This window comes from Microcaecilia unicolor, chromosome 3 (genome assembly GCF_901765095.1).
Source record: "Microcaecilia unicolor chromosome 3, aMicUni1.1, whole genome shotgun sequence".
Classification (NCBI taxonomy): Eukaryota; Metazoa; Chordata; class Amphibia; order Gymnophiona; family Siphonopidae; genus Microcaecilia; species Microcaecilia unicolor.
In genome coordinates this window covers 8,850,097-8,868,602 of record NC_044033.1, presented here as the reverse complement: position 1 = coordinate 8,868,602, position 18,506 = coordinate 8,850,097, and the positions used below count along the sequence as shown (strand labels likewise).

Sequence of the window (18,506 nt, the reverse complement as noted above, 5' to 3'; positions counted from 1 at the left end):
CTCAGCCGGACTCTTTTGGACGCAGCGGAATGGACGCTGTCGGACTCGGCTTTTCAGCTGATCTGCCAACGTTGGGGAAGACCAGTAATGGGTCTCTTGGCCATGGCTTGGAATGCCAAAGTTCCCCAGTTCTTCAGCCGCAAACGGCAGCCAGGATCCGCAGGATTGGACGCTGTTCTCCAGCCATGGCCGGAACAACAGCTACTGTATGTTTTTCCTCCATGGCCTCTGATAAGGGAGAGTTCTTTGCCGCATAGGGCGGCATCGGGGGCTGGTCGTTCTAGTGGCCCCAGACTGGCCCCGACGGCTGTGGTATGCAGATCTCGTTCGAGCACTGTCAGAGCCACCATTGCGACTTTCGGTGACTCCCAATCTGCTGCATCAAGGGCCAGTTCAGATGGAAAATCCCTCCCACTTTGGCCTGGCTATTGAGAGGCGGCAGCTGAGGAAGAAGGGATTTTCAGGACCAGTCATTGCCACTCTTTTGGGGGCACGGAAGCAGCCTACTTCAGCAGCGTACGCGCGAGTGTGGAAAACTTTCTCGGCGTAGTGTGCTTTGTGTGCTGAATCGCCTTTTCAGGCGGACATTCCAGTTATTCTGGAGTTCCTTCAGCATGGTCTTCAAATGGGATTGGCATATAATTCCCTTCGAGTGCAGGTGGCCACGCTAGCTTGTTTTAGGGGCAAACTGGGCGGTTCCTCTTTAGCAGCTCACTCTGATGTGGTCCGTTTCCTACGCGGGGCTCTTCGGCTTCGGCCTCCTCTGCGCAGCGATGCCCGGCGTGGCATTTGAATGTGGTACTGCGAGCCCTCCAGGCCCCACCGGTTGAGCCTTTGAATAAGGTTTCTGAGAAGGATCTAACACTTAAGACTGTGTTTTTGGTGGCCATTTCTTCGGCTAGGAGGATTTCTGAAATTCAGGCTTTGTCTTGCAGAGATCCTTTTTTGCAGGTTTCTGAAGCAGGGGTGTCGATCCGGACGGTGCTGTCGTTTCTACCTAAAGTGGTTTTGGCTTTCCATGTCAATCAGGCGGTTTATCTTGTGCCTTTTCGAAGAGAGGATTATCCAGGGGAGTTTGCCTCGCTATGTTTCCTGGAGGTGCGGAGAGCCTTGTTTCGGTACTTGCAGATCTCTAACGAGTTTCGACGCTCGGATCATCTCTTTGTGCTCTTGTCAGGATCGAAAAGAGGTGAGGCGGCTTCTAAGGCTTCCATTGCTCGCTGGAATAGGGAAGCCATTAGAGCGGTGTATCTGCTACAAGGGCGGGCATCTCCAGTGGCCCTGAAGGCGCATTCTACTCAGGCACAGGCGGCTTCTTGGGCGGAGGCGTCGGCCTTATCTCTGGAAGAGATATGTCAGGCGGCTACTTGGGCGTCCCGTCATACTTTTGCGAAGTATTACAGGCTAGATGTGTCTGCTCGGGAGGATGCGAGTTTTAGGGCGGGAGTGTTGGCGCGGGGAGCGTCAGCTTCCCACCCTACTTAAGGAATGCTTTGGTACATCCCACTAGTTCCTGGATTCATCTGCTGCAAGTGACAAGGAAGGTAAAATTATGTCTTACCTGATAATTTTCTTTCCTTTAATGCAGTAGATGAATCTAGGATCCCTCCCTAGTTCAGCCGACGTTTTTTTCATTTTCCGCGCAGTGTGGCTATTTTTTCCTTTCCGGGTTCTCTTTTGCAGAGTTCAGACAGATATGGGAACACGGAAAGGATTCCGATTTCTGGATCAAGTTGCAGTTATTTCGAAGTTCTTATTTGGTTCTCTGTTTTTCATAGTGAGGATGTTTTCTGGTTGTTATTGATTTCATATTTTTGGCCTTGGCAAATGCTTACGAATTGACATACTGAGGAAGGAGCTGGCCATCTGGCATCACTGCCTTTAGTTTGTTTATCTCTATCTCCACCTGCTGGTAGGCGGACTTAACCCACTAGTTCCTGGATTCATCTGCTGCGTTAAAGGAAAGAAAATTATCAAGTAAGACATAATTTTACCTTCATCCTGTTTATCTGGACTGATAAAGAATCCTGGTGGTTTGTGTGTTGGTCTGTGAGTGTTTTCTGGATACTGGGGGACTAGTGGAAGTGTGGCGTTAGTAAGCTAGAAATCATTGGGGATAATTTGAGAGCATGAGACTTACCCAGAGGTGATTGTGACCCAGTCAGTGGGAGGAAGGTGCTAGTGTAGAGCACGAGCTGCAGGTGTAGGCGGACCTGAGGTGTGCTGGGGATAGACCCTCTGAGTGGCCGTGGGATAACCCCAGGCAGGTGGCTAGGCATTTCATGACAGAAGTGCAATCAGCAAACAATAGCAGGTAACTGAAATATGGATCAGTTATAACACTAACTAAACATTTGTTTACTTCATAGAAAGTACCTGGAAAGATCAGGGAATATAGCTGTTCACCAGTTATCAAATATAACTGGTTTTTACAGGGCTTCAGCAAAGAGCTTTCTCTCTCTCTTCTTCCGGGCTGATACTGGGAGCAAAAGCCATCACTCTAAAGGAAATGAGCTCCTGGGCCAATCAGAGCCCAGTCAACAAGTTTTAAAAGTATACTGCTCACGGTACTGTAGATTCACTTCTTCACTGAAAGAGGGCATTCACTTTTCTATAACAGCTTTAACATAAAACGTGCACCACCTGCTGGTAAAACTAGAGAAATGCACTTCAGAATTAATTTGGGCAGGAAAATATCAAATACATTTTACAGGCTTAAAATACACTGTTTCTTCACAGTTTGCATGTGGTGTTTTCAGAATTTTTTTTCCACCTCTGTAAGTGATTGTTATATTAGAGACTGATGGAGGAAACGAAAGGGTTGGCACTGGTCGGTTCAGTGAGCTGGGGTACAATTCCTGCCTAGGACCTCTCAGTGCATTTGCTTATACGTTTCTTAGACTGTAATGCAAGGCGGAGAATTATTGTTGTCTGCTCAGTTTCTGCTCTCTTCTCTTGCAGCTTCTACCTGCTTCTGCCTTTGATGGTTTCGGCTGTCTCTTCTGACGCTGGAATTCCTTCTGTTGTACTCGACTCCTGGACTGATTTCTGGCTGTTCCGCTTCTTCTATAACATTGCTGGTTATGCAACCATAGTGATACCAGGATTCCTGCTCATCCAGTACTTCAGACGCAGAGACTACCTGGAAACAGGTAAGAATGAGGAGAGCAGGCATGGTGTATATGGAAGGGATCGGGGGATGGATGAAGGGCGAGGCAGGCTATGTAGACCCGATAAATGGGGAGTTATGGGGAGAAGCAGAATATGAAGACGTATTAAGAGGGTTTGTATACCTGAAGGATGAATGATAGTGTAATGGTATAAGCCAATTGTCAGAATTAAATATGTAGCAGAGTTATTGATTTTATCAATATAAAAATGCAGCTTTTAAAAGATGTATTCAATAGAAATCAAACAAAGTAAAACATGGAAAAGAAAATAAGATGATACCTTTTTTATTGGACATAACTTAATACATTTCTTGATAAGCTTTCGAAGGTTGCCCTTCGTCAGATCGGAAATAAGCAAATGTGCTAGCTGACAGTGTATATAAGTGAAAACATTCAAGCATTACTATGACAGTCTGACAGGGTGGGAGGATGGGGATGGGTCGAAGGTATGCATGGGGACATCAAAGCATATCATTGATATTCTAACAGGATGGGTGTGGATAGGTGAAGGGAGGGTGATCAACAGAGACATACAGCTTTATGGTTTATAATGGGCTAGGAACCCCAGATCCTTGTTAAGTCCTTTCTGTTGGGTGTTAAAATATTCAATCATTCTGACTTCAAAGGTCTTACGTTCTTGTATGGTTTTAAAGTTACCTTTCAGGATTCTCACTGTGAAGTCACTGGTACAGTGTCCTGGTCCTGTAAAATGCTGACCAACAGGGGTGGGAGCCCTACTGACACCAGTATTGTTCATGTGATGTCTATGTAAATTGAATCTTGTCTTAAGCATCTGGCCTGTTTCTCCAATATAGCATCCTTCGTTACATTTTTTACACTGAATGATATATACCACATTGGTATATATCACATTGGTATATATCCTCCCACCCCCATCCTCCCACCCTGTCAGACTGTCATAGTAATTCTTCAACGTTTTCACTTATATAAACTGTCAGCTAGCACATTTGCTTATTTCCGATCTGACGAAGAAGGGCAACCTTCGAAAGCTAATCAAGAAATGTATTAAGTTATGTCCAATAAAAAAGGTGGTATCTTATTTTCTTTTCCATGTTTTATTTTGTTTGATTTCTATTGATAACCTTTAAGAGTGGACTAACACGGCTACCACACTCCTCTACAAAAGATGTATTGAAACTGCATTTCAATACTTTCTTTCCCCTTTTCCTTGGGAATTTCTGGTAGCAGGGCTAGTCAATTACAAACACTTAACAGAGACAAAAGCTGGCTGGGAGGGTCACCAAGACATCTCCGAAGGCCAGAGACCCAGGAGACAGAGGGTCTGGAGAGCCCATTGACAATGGAGAGAATTTAAAATGCAGCTTCTATTGTTCTTGTGAGTGTGTAAGATTTAATTATGTCTCTCTGCAAATAGTAAGTGAAAGATGTAGCTTTGGTGTGTAGAGACATGATAAGGGTGGTAAGTACTCCCAGGGATGGGCAACAGAAGGGTATGAAAATGATATATGGGGATGTGATAAGATCGGGTGTACATTAGAGAGTTGCATGGGGACAGAAATCCAACCCCACTTGGAAGCAGTGCAAAGAAAAGCTACAAAAATGGTATGGGATTTGCGTTGCAAACCGTACGAGGAGAGACTTGCTGACCTGAACATGTATACCTTGGAGGAAAGGAGAAACAGGGGTGACGTGATACAGACGTTCAAATATTTGAAAGGCATTAATCCGCAACTGAACCTTTTCCGGAGACGGGAAGGCTGTAGAACTAGAGGACATGAATTGAGGTTGAAGGGGGGCAGACTCAGGACTAATGTCAGGAAGGTAAAATTAGGTCTTACCTGATAATTTTCTTTCCTTTAGTCACAGCAGATGAATCCAGGAACTGGTGTGTTGTATCCGCCTACCATCAGGTGGAGATAGAGAACACTGAAGAGATAGCAGTGACCCTGGACCCCAGCTCCCTATCACCTCAGTATAGGTCACATCCCCAAAGCAGAGGATAAGGATAAAGTATTGAAACAAGAACACTCCTCACAACTATGCAGCAACAGCCGAACACATACCGTATTTTTCGGACTATAAGACGCACCTAGGTTTTAGAGGAGGGAAATAGGAAAAAAAACATTTTCCTTTTTCCCTCCTCTAAAACCTAGGTGCTCCGGTGCGTCTTGTCCGAATCCCTCCCTCCGAGTTCGGGATCGCCCTCTCCCCGGCCCTGTCACCACTTCTCCCTACTCACGTCACGCGATCTTCCCTGGTGGTCTAGTGACGTCGGGGCAGGAAAGAGCCCCCTCTTTCCTGCCCAGCGCGCTGCTCTCCGTCCTCCTGTATGCTGCCTGATGGTCTCGGCGAGATTCAAAATGGCTGCCGAGAATTGAAGTCTCGGCGGCCATTTTGAATCTCGCCGAGACCGTCAGGCTGAATACAGGAGGACGGAGAGCAGCGCGCTGGGCAGGAAAGAGGGGGCTCTTTCCTGCCCCGAAGTCACTAGATCACCAGGGAAGATCGCGTGACGTGAGTAGGGAGAAGTGGTGACAGGACCGGAGGGAGGGCGGGCGGGCGATCCCGAACTCGGAGGGAGGGAGGGAGGGAAATCTCTACCTTCGGACTATAAGACGCACCCCCCATTTCCTCCCAAATTTTGGCGGGAAAAAGGGCGTCTTATAGTCCGAAAAATACGGTAACTTAAACTTGTCAGAAAAATAACAATAATTCCAGTAAATCTTTTTTCTTTCTTCTGTTTCATTTTTTCTTAATCTCAGAAATCAGATCCCCTATCAGAAGAAAGAAATGCGCGGCTAGAACAATACAGGGTAGGGATCCTGGATTCATCTGCTGTGACTAAAGGAAAGAAAATTATCAGATAAGACCTAATTTTACCTTCTTTAGCCTCAGCAGCAGATGAATCCAGGAACTGGTGGGATGTATCAAAGCAACCCCCTAAATAGGGTGGGAAGCCGCCACCCCCTGAGTGAGCACTGTCGCCCCTAAAAGTGCATCCTTCTGCGCTGCCACATCAGTTCAGAAACTTGACGTGCAGAGGTAATGGCCTCCAAAAGCACTGTCTTCAGAGTGACATCTTCATCAGAGGCCAAACACAAGGGTTCAAATGGCGGACCCTGTAAAGCGCTGAGCACAAGATTCAACTTCCAGGCAGAACACAGACGTCGTATCAGGGATCTAAGGTGAAGAGCTCCTTTCAAAAACCGAGTCACATCAGAGTGAGCCGCCAGAGAACAGCCAGACACCCGACCTCGGAAACAGGCAAGGGCTGCGACTTGAACCCAAAGGGAATTATAAGCCAAATCCTTCTGCAACCCTTCTTGCAGAAAAACCAAAATCTGAGAAATAGATGCCTTAAGGGGAGACCAACCCCGCTCTGCATACCATGCATCAAACGTGCGCCACACTCTGGCATAAGCTGTAGTAGTGGAACACTTCCAGGCTCGAAGTAAAGTAGTAATGACGGAGTCAGCATAACCTTTCTTCCTCAATCTTGACCTCTCAAGAGCCAAGCTGTAAGACCAAAGCGGGAGACATCCTCCATCTGAACTGGGCCTTGAAGGAGAAGTCCAGGAAGAACTGGCAGCCAGAGCGGAGGTTCCAGCAGAGGATGAACTAGGTCCACGTACCACGCATGACGTGGCCAATCTGGAGCTACTAAAACCACCAGACCGTGATGAAGTCTGATCTGAAGTAGAATATGCCCGATTAGGGGCCACAGCGGGAAGAGGCAAAGAAGACGGGCTTCCGGCCAGGGCTGTAACAGAGTCTATTCCTGCAGAGCGTCTATTCCTGCAGAGTTGACCTCTTTTCTGCTGAAGAACCTGGGGACTTTGGCAATGGATTTGGTTGCCATCAGATCCATTACAGGTGAGCCCCACTTCTAGCAGATCAGAAGAAATGCTTCCGTCGCCAGTTCCCACTCCGCTGCATCTAAAATATGATGGCTGAGAAAATCCGCTTGAACATTGACCTGGCCTGCATTATGAGCCGCTGACAGACAGAGTAGATGACACTCTGCCCAAATCAGCAGGTCGGAGGCCTCCGAGGCAAGAGCCCCGCTCTGAGTGCCTCCTTGCCGGTTGATGTAAGCTACCGCCGACGTGTTGTCCAAGAGAATTCGAACTGCCTAACCCTCCAGGACATCCTGAAAGGATAGAAGGGCTAGTGACACAGCTTTCAACTCTAGTCTGTTGATCGGCCACTTCGCTTCCATTGCCAACCAACGCCCCTGCGCCACCCCCAACGCCCCTGCGCCCACCCGGTGGAGACAATGAGCTCCCCAACTCGAGGGACTGGCATCCGTTACTACCTGGACCCACTGCAGGAACGCCAAAGGCAGTCCCTTCCGAATATTGGGAGCATAAGACTACCAAGTCATGCTGTCCCTTGCCAAGGGAAGCCAAGGTAGACGACGTTGGTAATCGTGGGAGACTGGAGACCATCAAAGTAACAGGGCGCGCTGGAGAGGTCGTATGTGAGCCCTCGCCCACGGAACCACCTCCAGGGTGGATGTCATCGACCCCAGAACTTGGACATAATCCCAAGCCTGAGGAGAGGGAGTCCGTAACAGACAGCGAATCTGAGAACAAAATTTGAGTCTCTTGGCTTCTGGTAAGAAGACACGTCCTTGAGCTGTGTCGAAAACTACTCCCAGATACTCCAAGGACTGGGAGGGAACCAAATGACTCTTGGGCAGATAGATTACCCAACCCAGGGACTGCAGGAACTGCAAAACTCGAGAGGTGGCTAACCAACTCTTTTTCCGAGTCTGCCCGGATCAACCAATCGTCTAGATAAGGGTGGACTTTGATCCCCTCTTTTCGAAGAAAGGCCGCGGCAACTACCATGACCTTGGAAAAGGTTTGAGGAGCCGTAGCCAGGCCAAAGGATAGCGCGCAAAACTGAAAATGATGACCTAACACGACAAACCAAAGAAACTTCTGATGAGGAGGCCAAACGGGGATATGCAAGTACGCCTGTTTCAAATCCAGAGCCATGAGGAACTCTCCCGGCTGGACAGACACAAGCACCGACCGAACGGTCTCCATGCAAAAATGGCAAACTCAAAGACGCTTGTTCACATGTCTGAGGTCAAGAATAGGCCTGAAGGAACCCCTTTTTCGAGGAACCACAAAGTAGATGGAATAACGACCGGTGCGAACCTCGGTTTGTGGGACAGGGACCACTGCTCCAAGGTCTAGTAATGCCTACAAAGTGGCTTCTACTGCCGCTCTTCTGGCTTGTGTGGCACATCGAGATTCCAAAAAGAAGTCTGCGATGGGCAAGGCAAATTCTGATCTGTAGCTGTCTCTGATAAGATCCAAGACCCACTGGTCTGTAGTAATCTTGGTCCACTCTTCGTAAAATAGGGTCAGCCGACCTCCTATAGAAAGAACCGAAGAGAGGACCTGCGCCCCATCGTCGTGTAGGTCGACCTTGAGCTTGAGGCCTGGTAGCTGCTGCCAACAATCGCTTGTCATTCTGAAAGGCCGAACCACGACCATGGCGATAGTGGCGGGAGTCACGGAAATGAGGTTTAGAAGAGGCCGACCTTGCATTAGCCTTGGGCTTATCTTCCGGTAGCCGTTGGGACTCGAATCTCCCAGGTCTTTCACAATTTTTTCAAGATCCTCACCGAAAAGAAACTTCCGCCTAAAGGGAAGTCTGGTAAGGCGCTGTTTGGAAGCCATATCTGCCGACCAGTGGCGGAGCCACAGGAGACGGCGAGCCGAAACCACAAAAGCCATCTGTTTAGCAGACGCCCTGACCAGGTCATAGGAGCACCAGCAAGCGGGGGAGAAGGATCTGGAATCTGTTGTATACCCTGCTGGATCTAAGAAAGGCATGCCCTGGCAGCATAAGAACTGCAAATAGAGGCCTGTAAGGCCAAGGCCACCACCTCAAAGGAATGTTTAAGGGAAGCTTCCAGACGTCCGTCTTGAACATCTTTAAACACAACTCCACCTTCCACCGGAAGAGTGGTTTTCTTGGTGACTGCAGTAACCAAAGCATCCACTTTATGTAATGAAAAGGAGTCTAAAGTAGGAGTAGACACCGGATAAAGTCGGGCCATAGCCCTAGCCACTTTGAATGTACTCTCAGGGTCAGACCACTGAGCGGAAATCAGTTCTTGAATGGAATCATGCAGAGGAAAAGCTTTAGAAGGTCTCCGAGTACTTGCCATTTTGAAATTAACTGAGGTTGACGCCTGAACCTCTGGATCTGCAATATTCACGGCTTCCAGGACCTGCGAGATCAGAGTAGGTAGCTCACCACGATGAAAAATTGTTACAGCCGTCGGGCCATCCTGTTCAGCAGGAAGAAAATCAGTCTCTTCCAAGTCCTCTAGCCTAGAAGGACGGCCAGGCTCACCAGAGCCCTCCCAAAAATGGAAGGAGGAGGGGAATGGGGTCCCAAGGACCCTTCCTCAGGTAAAGAGGTTAACCTCCTTCGCTTAGCCATAGGATCCTCAAGATGTAAGAGAGAGCCAAAATCTCCCTGAGGAGAAGCCTCTGTGCCTTCTAGTAAAGGCTCTTGAGAAGGGGGGGGGGGGGGGCACCGAGAAACCTTTCTTAATTAAATAAGCCTGATGTATTAAAAGAATAAACTCCGAAGAAAAATCTGAACCTGAGGAGGCAGCAGGAGAAACTTGAGAAAGCACTTCAGAAAGTGCAACTACTACTACTACTACTGAGGTGCAAGGGGCCGAGGCAGCCGAACCGGAGAGGCAGGAAGGATCAACAGCAGAAAATGGTGCTGGCTCCACAGCCGCCTCTGACGCGGGAAAAGCGCTGCATGCCGCCGAGACAGACGCGTGGGAAGGGGGGTGGATTAAGGTGGTTATTATTTGAAGATGTATTGTGGGGATTATTGTTTTTTTTGTTGTTGTTGATGTGTGTTGCACACTGCTTCAGGTCTTCAGATAGTACTGGTTTATAAATATAAGCAAATGAACACAAAGTATTCGGAGAAGGATAAGAGTAGGTTGTAGGAAGATAGTAAAGCAAGGAGTATTTATTTGTTACATTTGTATCCCACATTTTCCCACCTATTTGTAGGCTCAGTGTGGCTTACATAGTACCGTTATGGCGTTTGCCGGCTCTGGTGAGAACAAATACAAAGTGATGTGGTAGAATAAAGATCATGTGGCACAACCACAATTAGGGAATCGTACAACGGAAGAGTTGAGGTTTTTTTTTGTTACATTTGTACCCCGCGCTTTCCCACTCATGGCAGGCTCAATGTGGCTTACATGGGGCAATGGAGGGTTAAGTGACTTGCCCAGAGTCACAAGGAGCTGCCTGTGCCTGAAGTGGGAATCGAACTCTGTTCCTCAGGACCAAAGTCCACCACCCTAACCACTAGGCCACTCCTCCACTGTTGCTACTATTTGAGATTCTACATGTAGAAGTCGGCCCTTGCAGATCACCAATTTGGCCGCGCAGGCTTCTACATGGAATGTTACTAGTGGAATAGCAACATTCCATGTAGAACCTCCAATAGTAGCAACATTCCATGTAGAATCTCCAATAGTAGCAACATTCCATGTAGAATCTCCAATAGTAGCAACATTCCATGTAGAATCTCCAATAGTATCTATTTTATTTTGGTTACATTTGTACCCTGCGCTTTCCCACTCATGGCAGGCTCAATGCGGCTTACATGGGGCAATGGAGGGTTAAGTGACTTGCCCAGAGTCACAAGGAGCTGCCCGTGCCTGACGTGGGAATTGAACTCAGTTCCTCAGTTCCCCAGGACCAAAGTCCACCACCCTAACCACTAGGCCACTCCTCCACTCTTACATACTTTAGTTTTGTTGTGTCGCAGAGATCAGGCATTTAGGTTGGATCGGCAGGGTATGACTTTTTGAATAGATTAGTTTTTAGTGATTTCCGGAAGTTTAGGTGGTCGTGCGTCATTTTCAAGGCTTTTGGTAGTGCGTTTCATAGTTGTGTGCTTATGTAGGAAAAGCTGGATGTATAAGTTGATTTGTATTTGAGGCCTTTGCAGCTTGGATAGTGCAGATTTAGGTACGTTCGTGTTGATTTGGATGTGTTTCTAGTTGGTAGGTCGATCAAGTATCCAGGGGCTTCACTGTAGATAACTTTGTGAACCAGGGTACAGATTTTGAAGGCAATGCATTCTTTCATTGGGAGCCAGTGTAGTTTTTTGCGGAGGGGCTTTGCGCTTTCATATCGTGTTTTTCCAAATATAAGCCTGGCTGCCGTGTTCTGAGCAGTCTGAAGCTTCTTTAAGGTCTGTTCCTTGCATCCTGCATAAAGTATATTCTCCAAAACAGGAAGAATCAGTGTGTGTGTTCCAAGAGATGGATGAGAGCAGGGTGTGAGGTAAGACAAGGCAAGGTTTGTATACAGAGATGGGCGACCACCAGGCCCCAACTACCCCCCGAGCAACGGGGGCTGGAGGTCCAGTGGACCTCTGGTCCCCCCGATGATTCCCCACCCCAAGTGGGCGACCAACCCCCCCCCCAGCGACAGGGGGGCTGGAGGTCCACTGGACCTCCAATCCCCCCCGATGATCCCCCTCCCAGATTCAGGGAGGGCTGAAGATCCGGTGGGTCTCGAGCCCCCCCTAGTCCCCCAGCGAAGGGTCCCTGGTGGTCCAGTCCCCCCTACCTTGTATGGTGTATAGCGCCGCCATTTTCCGGCGTCACAGGAAGAGGAGGAAGGCAGGCTACCCTCCCTCCTCCAACACACAAGGTACAGGGGACTGGACCACCAGGGTTCCCTCGCTGGGAGGGGGGGGCTGGAGACCCACCGGATCTCCAGTCCTCCCTGAACCTTGGGGGGGGGGGGGGGATCGCATGCTGGACAGGACTCACCATTCCTCCCCAATGATGTGCAAACCCTAACGCCAGCTTGGAGCTTGCGTAGGGTTTGCCGCGGCCAGCGACCCAATCTTTGGCACGCTGGCCGCTGATCATTGGGGATGAATATGTTTAGCCCTGTTAGCATGCATTTGCATGCTAGTTGCGTTCAGAGCCCTCGAGTGCGTTGTTCCACGCACTCGAGGGCTCTGATCATGGGGCGTTAGCAAACGCCGGCACTAGTATGGCGCTAACAGCCTCTAGCGCCGGCGTTTGCTTCTGATCATCCCCCTGTGAGTGACTTGTGTAATCAGAGTTACAAATATGTCAAAGGCCATTGAGGAGGGATGGGGGACCTGGTGGCAGAGAGGGACTGGAGCTGCGCTGTGTTAGGCAGCTGGTTAAGTTGTCAGGTTGGGGGGAAGCAAATGTGAAAGGAATGATCAAGTCCGAAACAGTGCAGGGAATTAACTCCCCAATGATCAACGCTAATAACATGCAAATTTAGGTGCGCTATTAGCATTGATTATTGAGGAAAAGTGCGGGAGGATTCTGCCTGAACAAACGTATATGGTATGGAAGCCCCGTCCAGCGCATCGTACTGTCATTTCAGACGCAGCGTTGAAAGGAGGAGGGAGTGCTATTCCCTCCTCCAGCATCTAAGGTATGGGGGGCGGAGTGTTCGTGGCCGCTAGACCCTTCTGTTGGGAGGGGTGTTAGGGGGGCTGGTGGTCCAGCCCCCAAGTCCCCCAGTGTCTGTCCGGGGATGGGGGTGTAGTGGCTTACCAAGGCCTTGCCTTTGGGGGGGTCCACTTATGATGGCAGCCGGGCCAACGTCAGGGGGTGGGGAGGAATAGTGCCTTAACCCAAATGCCAGCTCCAAGCTGGTATAGGGTTAAGGTACTATTTTGCCTGTAAGATCAGAGCGCAGCGTTCTGATCATACTGGCAGAATACCACAGAGGGTCATTTAAATATAATTTAAATGAGCTCTGCGGTTTTCCCTAGCGTGCTCGCGCCAGACCCTCTGATCTTACCACACTGATAAATGCAGGCGCTAGTCCGTCGATAGCCCACATCTACCTTTGATCATTGGGGCGTTAATTCTTTGTGGAGTGAGGAGTGTGGTCTTCTTCTCCAGTCCCTACGTAGTCACCTCTCTGTTTACCCCACTTTTTGTTTAAACTGTTTTATTGACGATTATCACAATACAGATTAACTTAGAATATTCATATAGCATTGCTTGATATACAAAACAGCATTCTTACAACTTATTCAACATCGCCAAACACTTTTCTTCCCCATTTTTCTCCCCCCTCCCCTCTTAACAATTCCTTGTCAAGTGCTAATATTAGATGTTAAATGACTTTTATTCCTAATATCATACACTTTAAATACCTCGTTAGGTGAAATAGTGCTTATCACAAAATATCAGAAAACTAAACATCAAAGCTCTAGAGCACTGCCAAGCTTTAGCCATATACATCTCACTCAACCCCTTCAACCCCCCACCCAATACCTCCCCCCCTTGCAAGCAGGATTCCCCTCTAAACTAAATTTACCACTCCAGGCTACCCATACTCTCCATTATTCCACTATTTATCAGGCGTTAACATGTAGACTACGTCCCCTTGGACTGAGAGTTTGCAGGTATGGTGTCCAGATCTGTAGAAAGCGTACTCTGCGCTTAGGCGATTGTTTTGAATCCCTAGCCTCCCAAGAGGCCAGGAGATGCACCTGATTGCGCCAATGCCAATAAGCTGGCCCTTCCGATGAGACCCAGTACTGCATAATGCATTTCCGAGCTACCAAGCTCAGCTTCCTACATAACATTATAGCAGGGGCACCTAATGGAGCAAATGCTCTTGGTTGATCCAACAGAAACTGCCTCTCCGTTCCTTGAATTCTATTCCCCAATCGAATCAAAAATCCTCTTACCCTCTGCCAGAACATGCGCACCTTGGGGCATTGCCATAAGGCATGATATAATGAGCTGGGACCCCCTCCGCATTTAGAACACCCCGAATTGTCCGGCCCCAACATATGAGCCAGTTGTGCTTTAGACATATACCCCCGAAGGACCACTCTATAACCACACTCCCTCAGCCTCTCGTCTGTTACCAATGCCCGGATGCCCTTCAAGGTAGCTGACACATTGTTTACCCCACTTTTAAGCATTGTAGTTCATATTGAGCAGCCATGATGACTTATCACAAAATTGTAAGAGGTCCTGGCTCCTCATGACCCAAATGGACCGGTGATAGTCTAGTTTTTTGTTGTCTCCCAACTAATGGCTCCATATCTGTCTCTCTCCAGGCCATGGGATCTGCTTCCCCTTGGTGAAATCCTGTGTATTCGGCAGTGAATTAAAATCTCTGCACTCTGAAGATGCCTCATCAAGTGCTCGAAACGAGGCAACGGACCCTTCCACAGCCAGGCAGGTCCTCAGGCTTCTCTTCTGCGCTGCTGGCTTACAGGTACATAAGTACATAAGCACTGCCAGGCTGGGAAAAGACCAAAGGTCCATCAAGCCCAGCACTCTGTCTCCGACAGCAGCCAATCCAGGCCCCAAGAACCTGGCAAAAACCCCAAATTTAATAACGATCAATGGACTTTTCCTTCAGGAATCTGTCCAGACCCCCTTTAAACTCAGCAGGGCCAGCTGCCCTCACTACCTTCTCCGGCAATGAGTTCCAGAGTCTAACCACACGCTGAGTAAAGAAAAACTTTCTCCAATTTGTTTTAAACCTACCACATTCTAATTTCATCTTGTGTTCCCTAGTTCTATTATTGTTAGAATCAAAAGTGGGGGCTGAGAGCTGGAAAGGTTCATGGGGGATGAGGAGGAGCTGGAGTCTTGGGGGTGCGGGAATATTTTGAGGCATTATGTGCGTGGAGACCATGGGGAGCTACCGTGGGACCTTTTGAGAGAGAGTGAGCTGTCCTTAGTTGCAGTATGGGATGCGGTTGGGGTGAAGGTCTGGAGTTCAAGGAGACCATAATAGCTCTGCTTTTTATGCCCTGATTGTGGACTGATTATTAACTGTTGCTCCTCCCTTTTGCCTGGTAGGTCTCGTACCTGACGTGGGGCGTCCTTCAGGAGCGAGTGATGACAAGGACGTACGGTGCCACGGACTCCAGCCCTGGTGAGAAGTTCAAGGACTCCCAGTTCCTGGTGTTCATGAACCGCATCTTGGCCTTCACAGTGGCAGGACTGTACTGTGCAGTGAGCAAGCAACCGCGTCATGGCGCCCCCATGTACAAGTATTCCTTTGCCTCCCTCTCCAACATCCTCAGTAGCTGGTGCCAATATGAGGCCCTCAAATTCATCAGCTTCCCCACACAGGTGCTGGCCAAGGCCTCCAAAGTCATCCCGGTCATGCTTATGGGGAAGCTGGTGTCGAGCAAGTCCTACGAATACTGGGAGTACCTTACCGCGGTGCTCATCTCCATAGGTGTCAGCATGTTCCTACTGTCAAACAGCACTGGCAAGCACCCCTCCACCGTCACCACCTTCTCTGGCCTGGTCATCCTGGCTGGTTACATCGTCTTCGACAGCTTCACCTCCAACTGGCAGGACTCGCTCTTCAAGTACAAGATGTCCTCAGTGCAGATGATGTTTGGGGTGAACCTGTTCTCCTGTCTCTTCACCATGGGCTCGCTGCTGGAGCAGGGCGCGCTGTTCGAGTCCGTTCGCTTCATGGCCCGTCACCCGGAGTTTGCGGTCCACGCCGCCCTGCTCTCCGTCTGCTCCGCCTTCGGCCAGCTCTTCATCTTTTACACAATCAACAGGTTTGGCGCAGCCGTGTTCACCATCATCATGACTCTGCGGCAAGCTTTCGCCATTCTCCTCTCCTGCCTCATCTACGGCCACGCCGTCAGTCTGGTGGGTGGACTGGGCGTGGCCGTGGTCTTTCTGGCGCTCTTCCTGCGTGTCTACGCTCGCAGTCGGATGAAGAAGCGCAGCAGGAAGGCAGTGCTCAGTGAGGCACCGGTGCAGAAAGTATAACGTGGGCCCCTCCCCCCCCCCAAGTTCTTTTATATGGACACAATTGGGTGAAAAGAGAATATTTTTTAGTAAAAATCTTTTTAGTAAAATCAGGGGGAAGAGGACACATGGATGTGAAACTTTTGCTGCATCATGTTTCCCTCTGCCTTAATGGTCCATAAAGGATGGCGCTGTAGGGCCACCTAGAAGATCTGGCCCTGTCGTAGGCCTTAATACCCCCCCGCAGAAAAGCACCTGTCAGTGTATGAAATGCAGCCCCCACCTTCACATCCTGTCAGTCATTTTCAAGGCCTTTGTACTTAAAAAAGATGAATTTAAACATTATAAAATGTTGTGTAGGCTTGATGGAGCACTGACGGGGCAGTGCATGGCTCAAGAAGGCCCAGCCTCTTCCCCAAAGAAAGTGCTACGGGGAGGAAGTCAAAGTACCTGCAGTTCCACCTCCCTCCAGTAGGAGGTGTTGTAGGGAATAGTACAGGAACTCTGGATATGGGAAAGATGTTGGCTCCTGCAGTTCCAGCCACCTCCAGCAGGGGGGGGGGGGGGGTGGTGCAGGGATGCTGACTGAAAGTGCTCTGTTATCGTCTACTCCTGGTTGTTCACGTCCATCGTCCCCAGTGCTGTTTCCTGGGAGATTTTGATGAATTAGGAAAGCAGAGATCAGGATGTGACTGTTACACGATTCAGGTGAACCTCCACTTTCTCCTCCTTATTTATGAAGCTGGCAGATGTGCCGGAACTGAAGTGTCGTCTTATACAGCTCCGGCACAGTCTGGATATGCTTGGTTGAGTTACTGAACAGAGAAATAAGGTTGCCGTCCCCCCCACCCCCTCCCCAAATGCCTCTCTGTGCAGCAGGCACCTGCCATACTTCACCATAGCATGCTTGACTGTACGGACAGGGAGCGTCAAAGACGCTTCGCTTCTTCCAGCCCAGGCATTTGCACTCTTTCTGAGAAATTGATTTGATGATTATTTTATTTGTCTAATTAAAGGGATGGTGCAGGCATGTACAGTGGTTCTGTTTCTTCAGGAGGAAGTGGAGGAATTGTGTTCCACTGGGGTTGGTGCTGACTGGAGCAGACCACAGAATCACCAATTTATTTATTTATTTTCTTTGTGGAGGGGGGGGGGGGGGGGGGGAGTTACAGTATTGCATTGAGTGGGTCGGGTAGGGAAGACTTTCCGTAGTGTCAGTGGGGGTGTATGGTATTGCATGGGGGTTTGGGGAAAGGGAAACGCAGATTTTCTGCAGCGTTGCTGGGGGACACAGTTTATAATCAGGATGTAAGGCAGGGACGTGGGCTTTATACAGAGTTACTGCTACTACTACTATTTAGTATTTCTATAGCGCTACAAAGCGTACGCAGCGCTGCACAAACATAGAAGAAAGACAGTCCCTGCTCAAAGAGCTATGTAATAAAAGTGAGCCAAGTATAGGACAATCAAGCCATTGTGACATCACTGATGAGGTTGGCTCTTATTGGTGGACTGAGGCATTATGACATCACACTATTAGCTCTGGTTACAAGAGACTACTACTACTACTATTTAGCATTTCTATAGCGCTACAAGGCGTACGCAGCGCTGCACAAACATAGAAGAAAGACAGTCCCTGCTCAAAGAGCTTACAATCTAGTAGACAAAAAAATAAAGCAAACAAATCAATTAATATGTAGAGGAAAGAGGAGAGGAGGGTAGGTGGAGGCGAGTGGTTACGAGTCAATTTAAGCAATGTTAAAGAGGTGGGCTTTCAGTCTAGATTTAAAGGTGGCCAAGGATGGGGCAAGATGTAGGGGCTCAGGAAGTTTATTCCAGGCGTAGGGTGCAGCGAGACAGAAGGCGCGAAGTCTGGAGTTGGCAGTAGTGGAGAAGGGAACAGATAAGAAGGATTTATCCATGGAGCGGAGTGCACGGGAAGGGGTGTAGGGAAGGACGAGTGTGGAGAGATACTGGGGAGCAGCAGAGTGAGTACATTTATAGGTTAGTAGAAGAAGTTTGAACAGGGACGGTGTGGCAGAGACACTCAGGCCTCCTACAGTGTCACTAGGGTGATAGTATTGCATGGGGGAGCGTGGGGCAGGACACTTATCTGTTCTGCAGACTCCCTGCTAACGCTTTGGATAGATTACAGCAGAGATTGATTTCTTTAGTCTTAGTATTTTTATTGATTTTCAATACAAATGCAATCAAAAAAGCAACAACTAGGCAATAGCGAACAAATGTACAAAATTAGTGAAAAGAAAGAAGGGGTGGGGGGGGAATAAGGAGGATACATAGTAAAGGTACATTTCAATCAAAGGTCACATATAAGCAAAGAACAACAGTTAATGATATATAGCACAACATGCCACGCTAAGAATCTTTAAAGTAAGATAAAAGTGGAGACCATTTCTCCTCATTCAGAGCAAATTTGAGTGATTTTTTTAGCCAGATATGTTTCATATTTATACTAGCCGTTAAGCCCGTTAAAACGGGCAAGATTTGTAATTCTCACCTCCATGTCCAGCAAA

At 48.6% G+C, this 18,506-nt stretch overlaps 1 protein-coding gene across 1 annotated transcript in view; it reads left to right on the top strand.

Moving 5' to 3' along the window:
* LOC115465336 (adenosine 3'-phospho 5'-phosphosulfate transporter 1-like) overlaps positions 1–17,016 on the top strand; it is a 76,999-nt gene extending 59,983 nt beyond the window's left edge. Inside the window, exons 2-4 of the mRNA XM_030195756.1 lie at positions 2,962–3,152; positions 14,301–14,461; positions 15,055–17,016. Coding sequence (XP_030051616.1) covers positions 2,962–3,152; positions 14,301–14,461; positions 15,055–15,993 — 1,291 coding nt within the window. The 3' untranslated portion in view covers positions 15,994–17,016. The remainder of the gene's footprint in view (positions 1–2,961; positions 3,153–14,300; positions 14,462–15,054) is intronic.
* Positions 17,017–18,506: the final 1,490 nt, after the last annotated feature.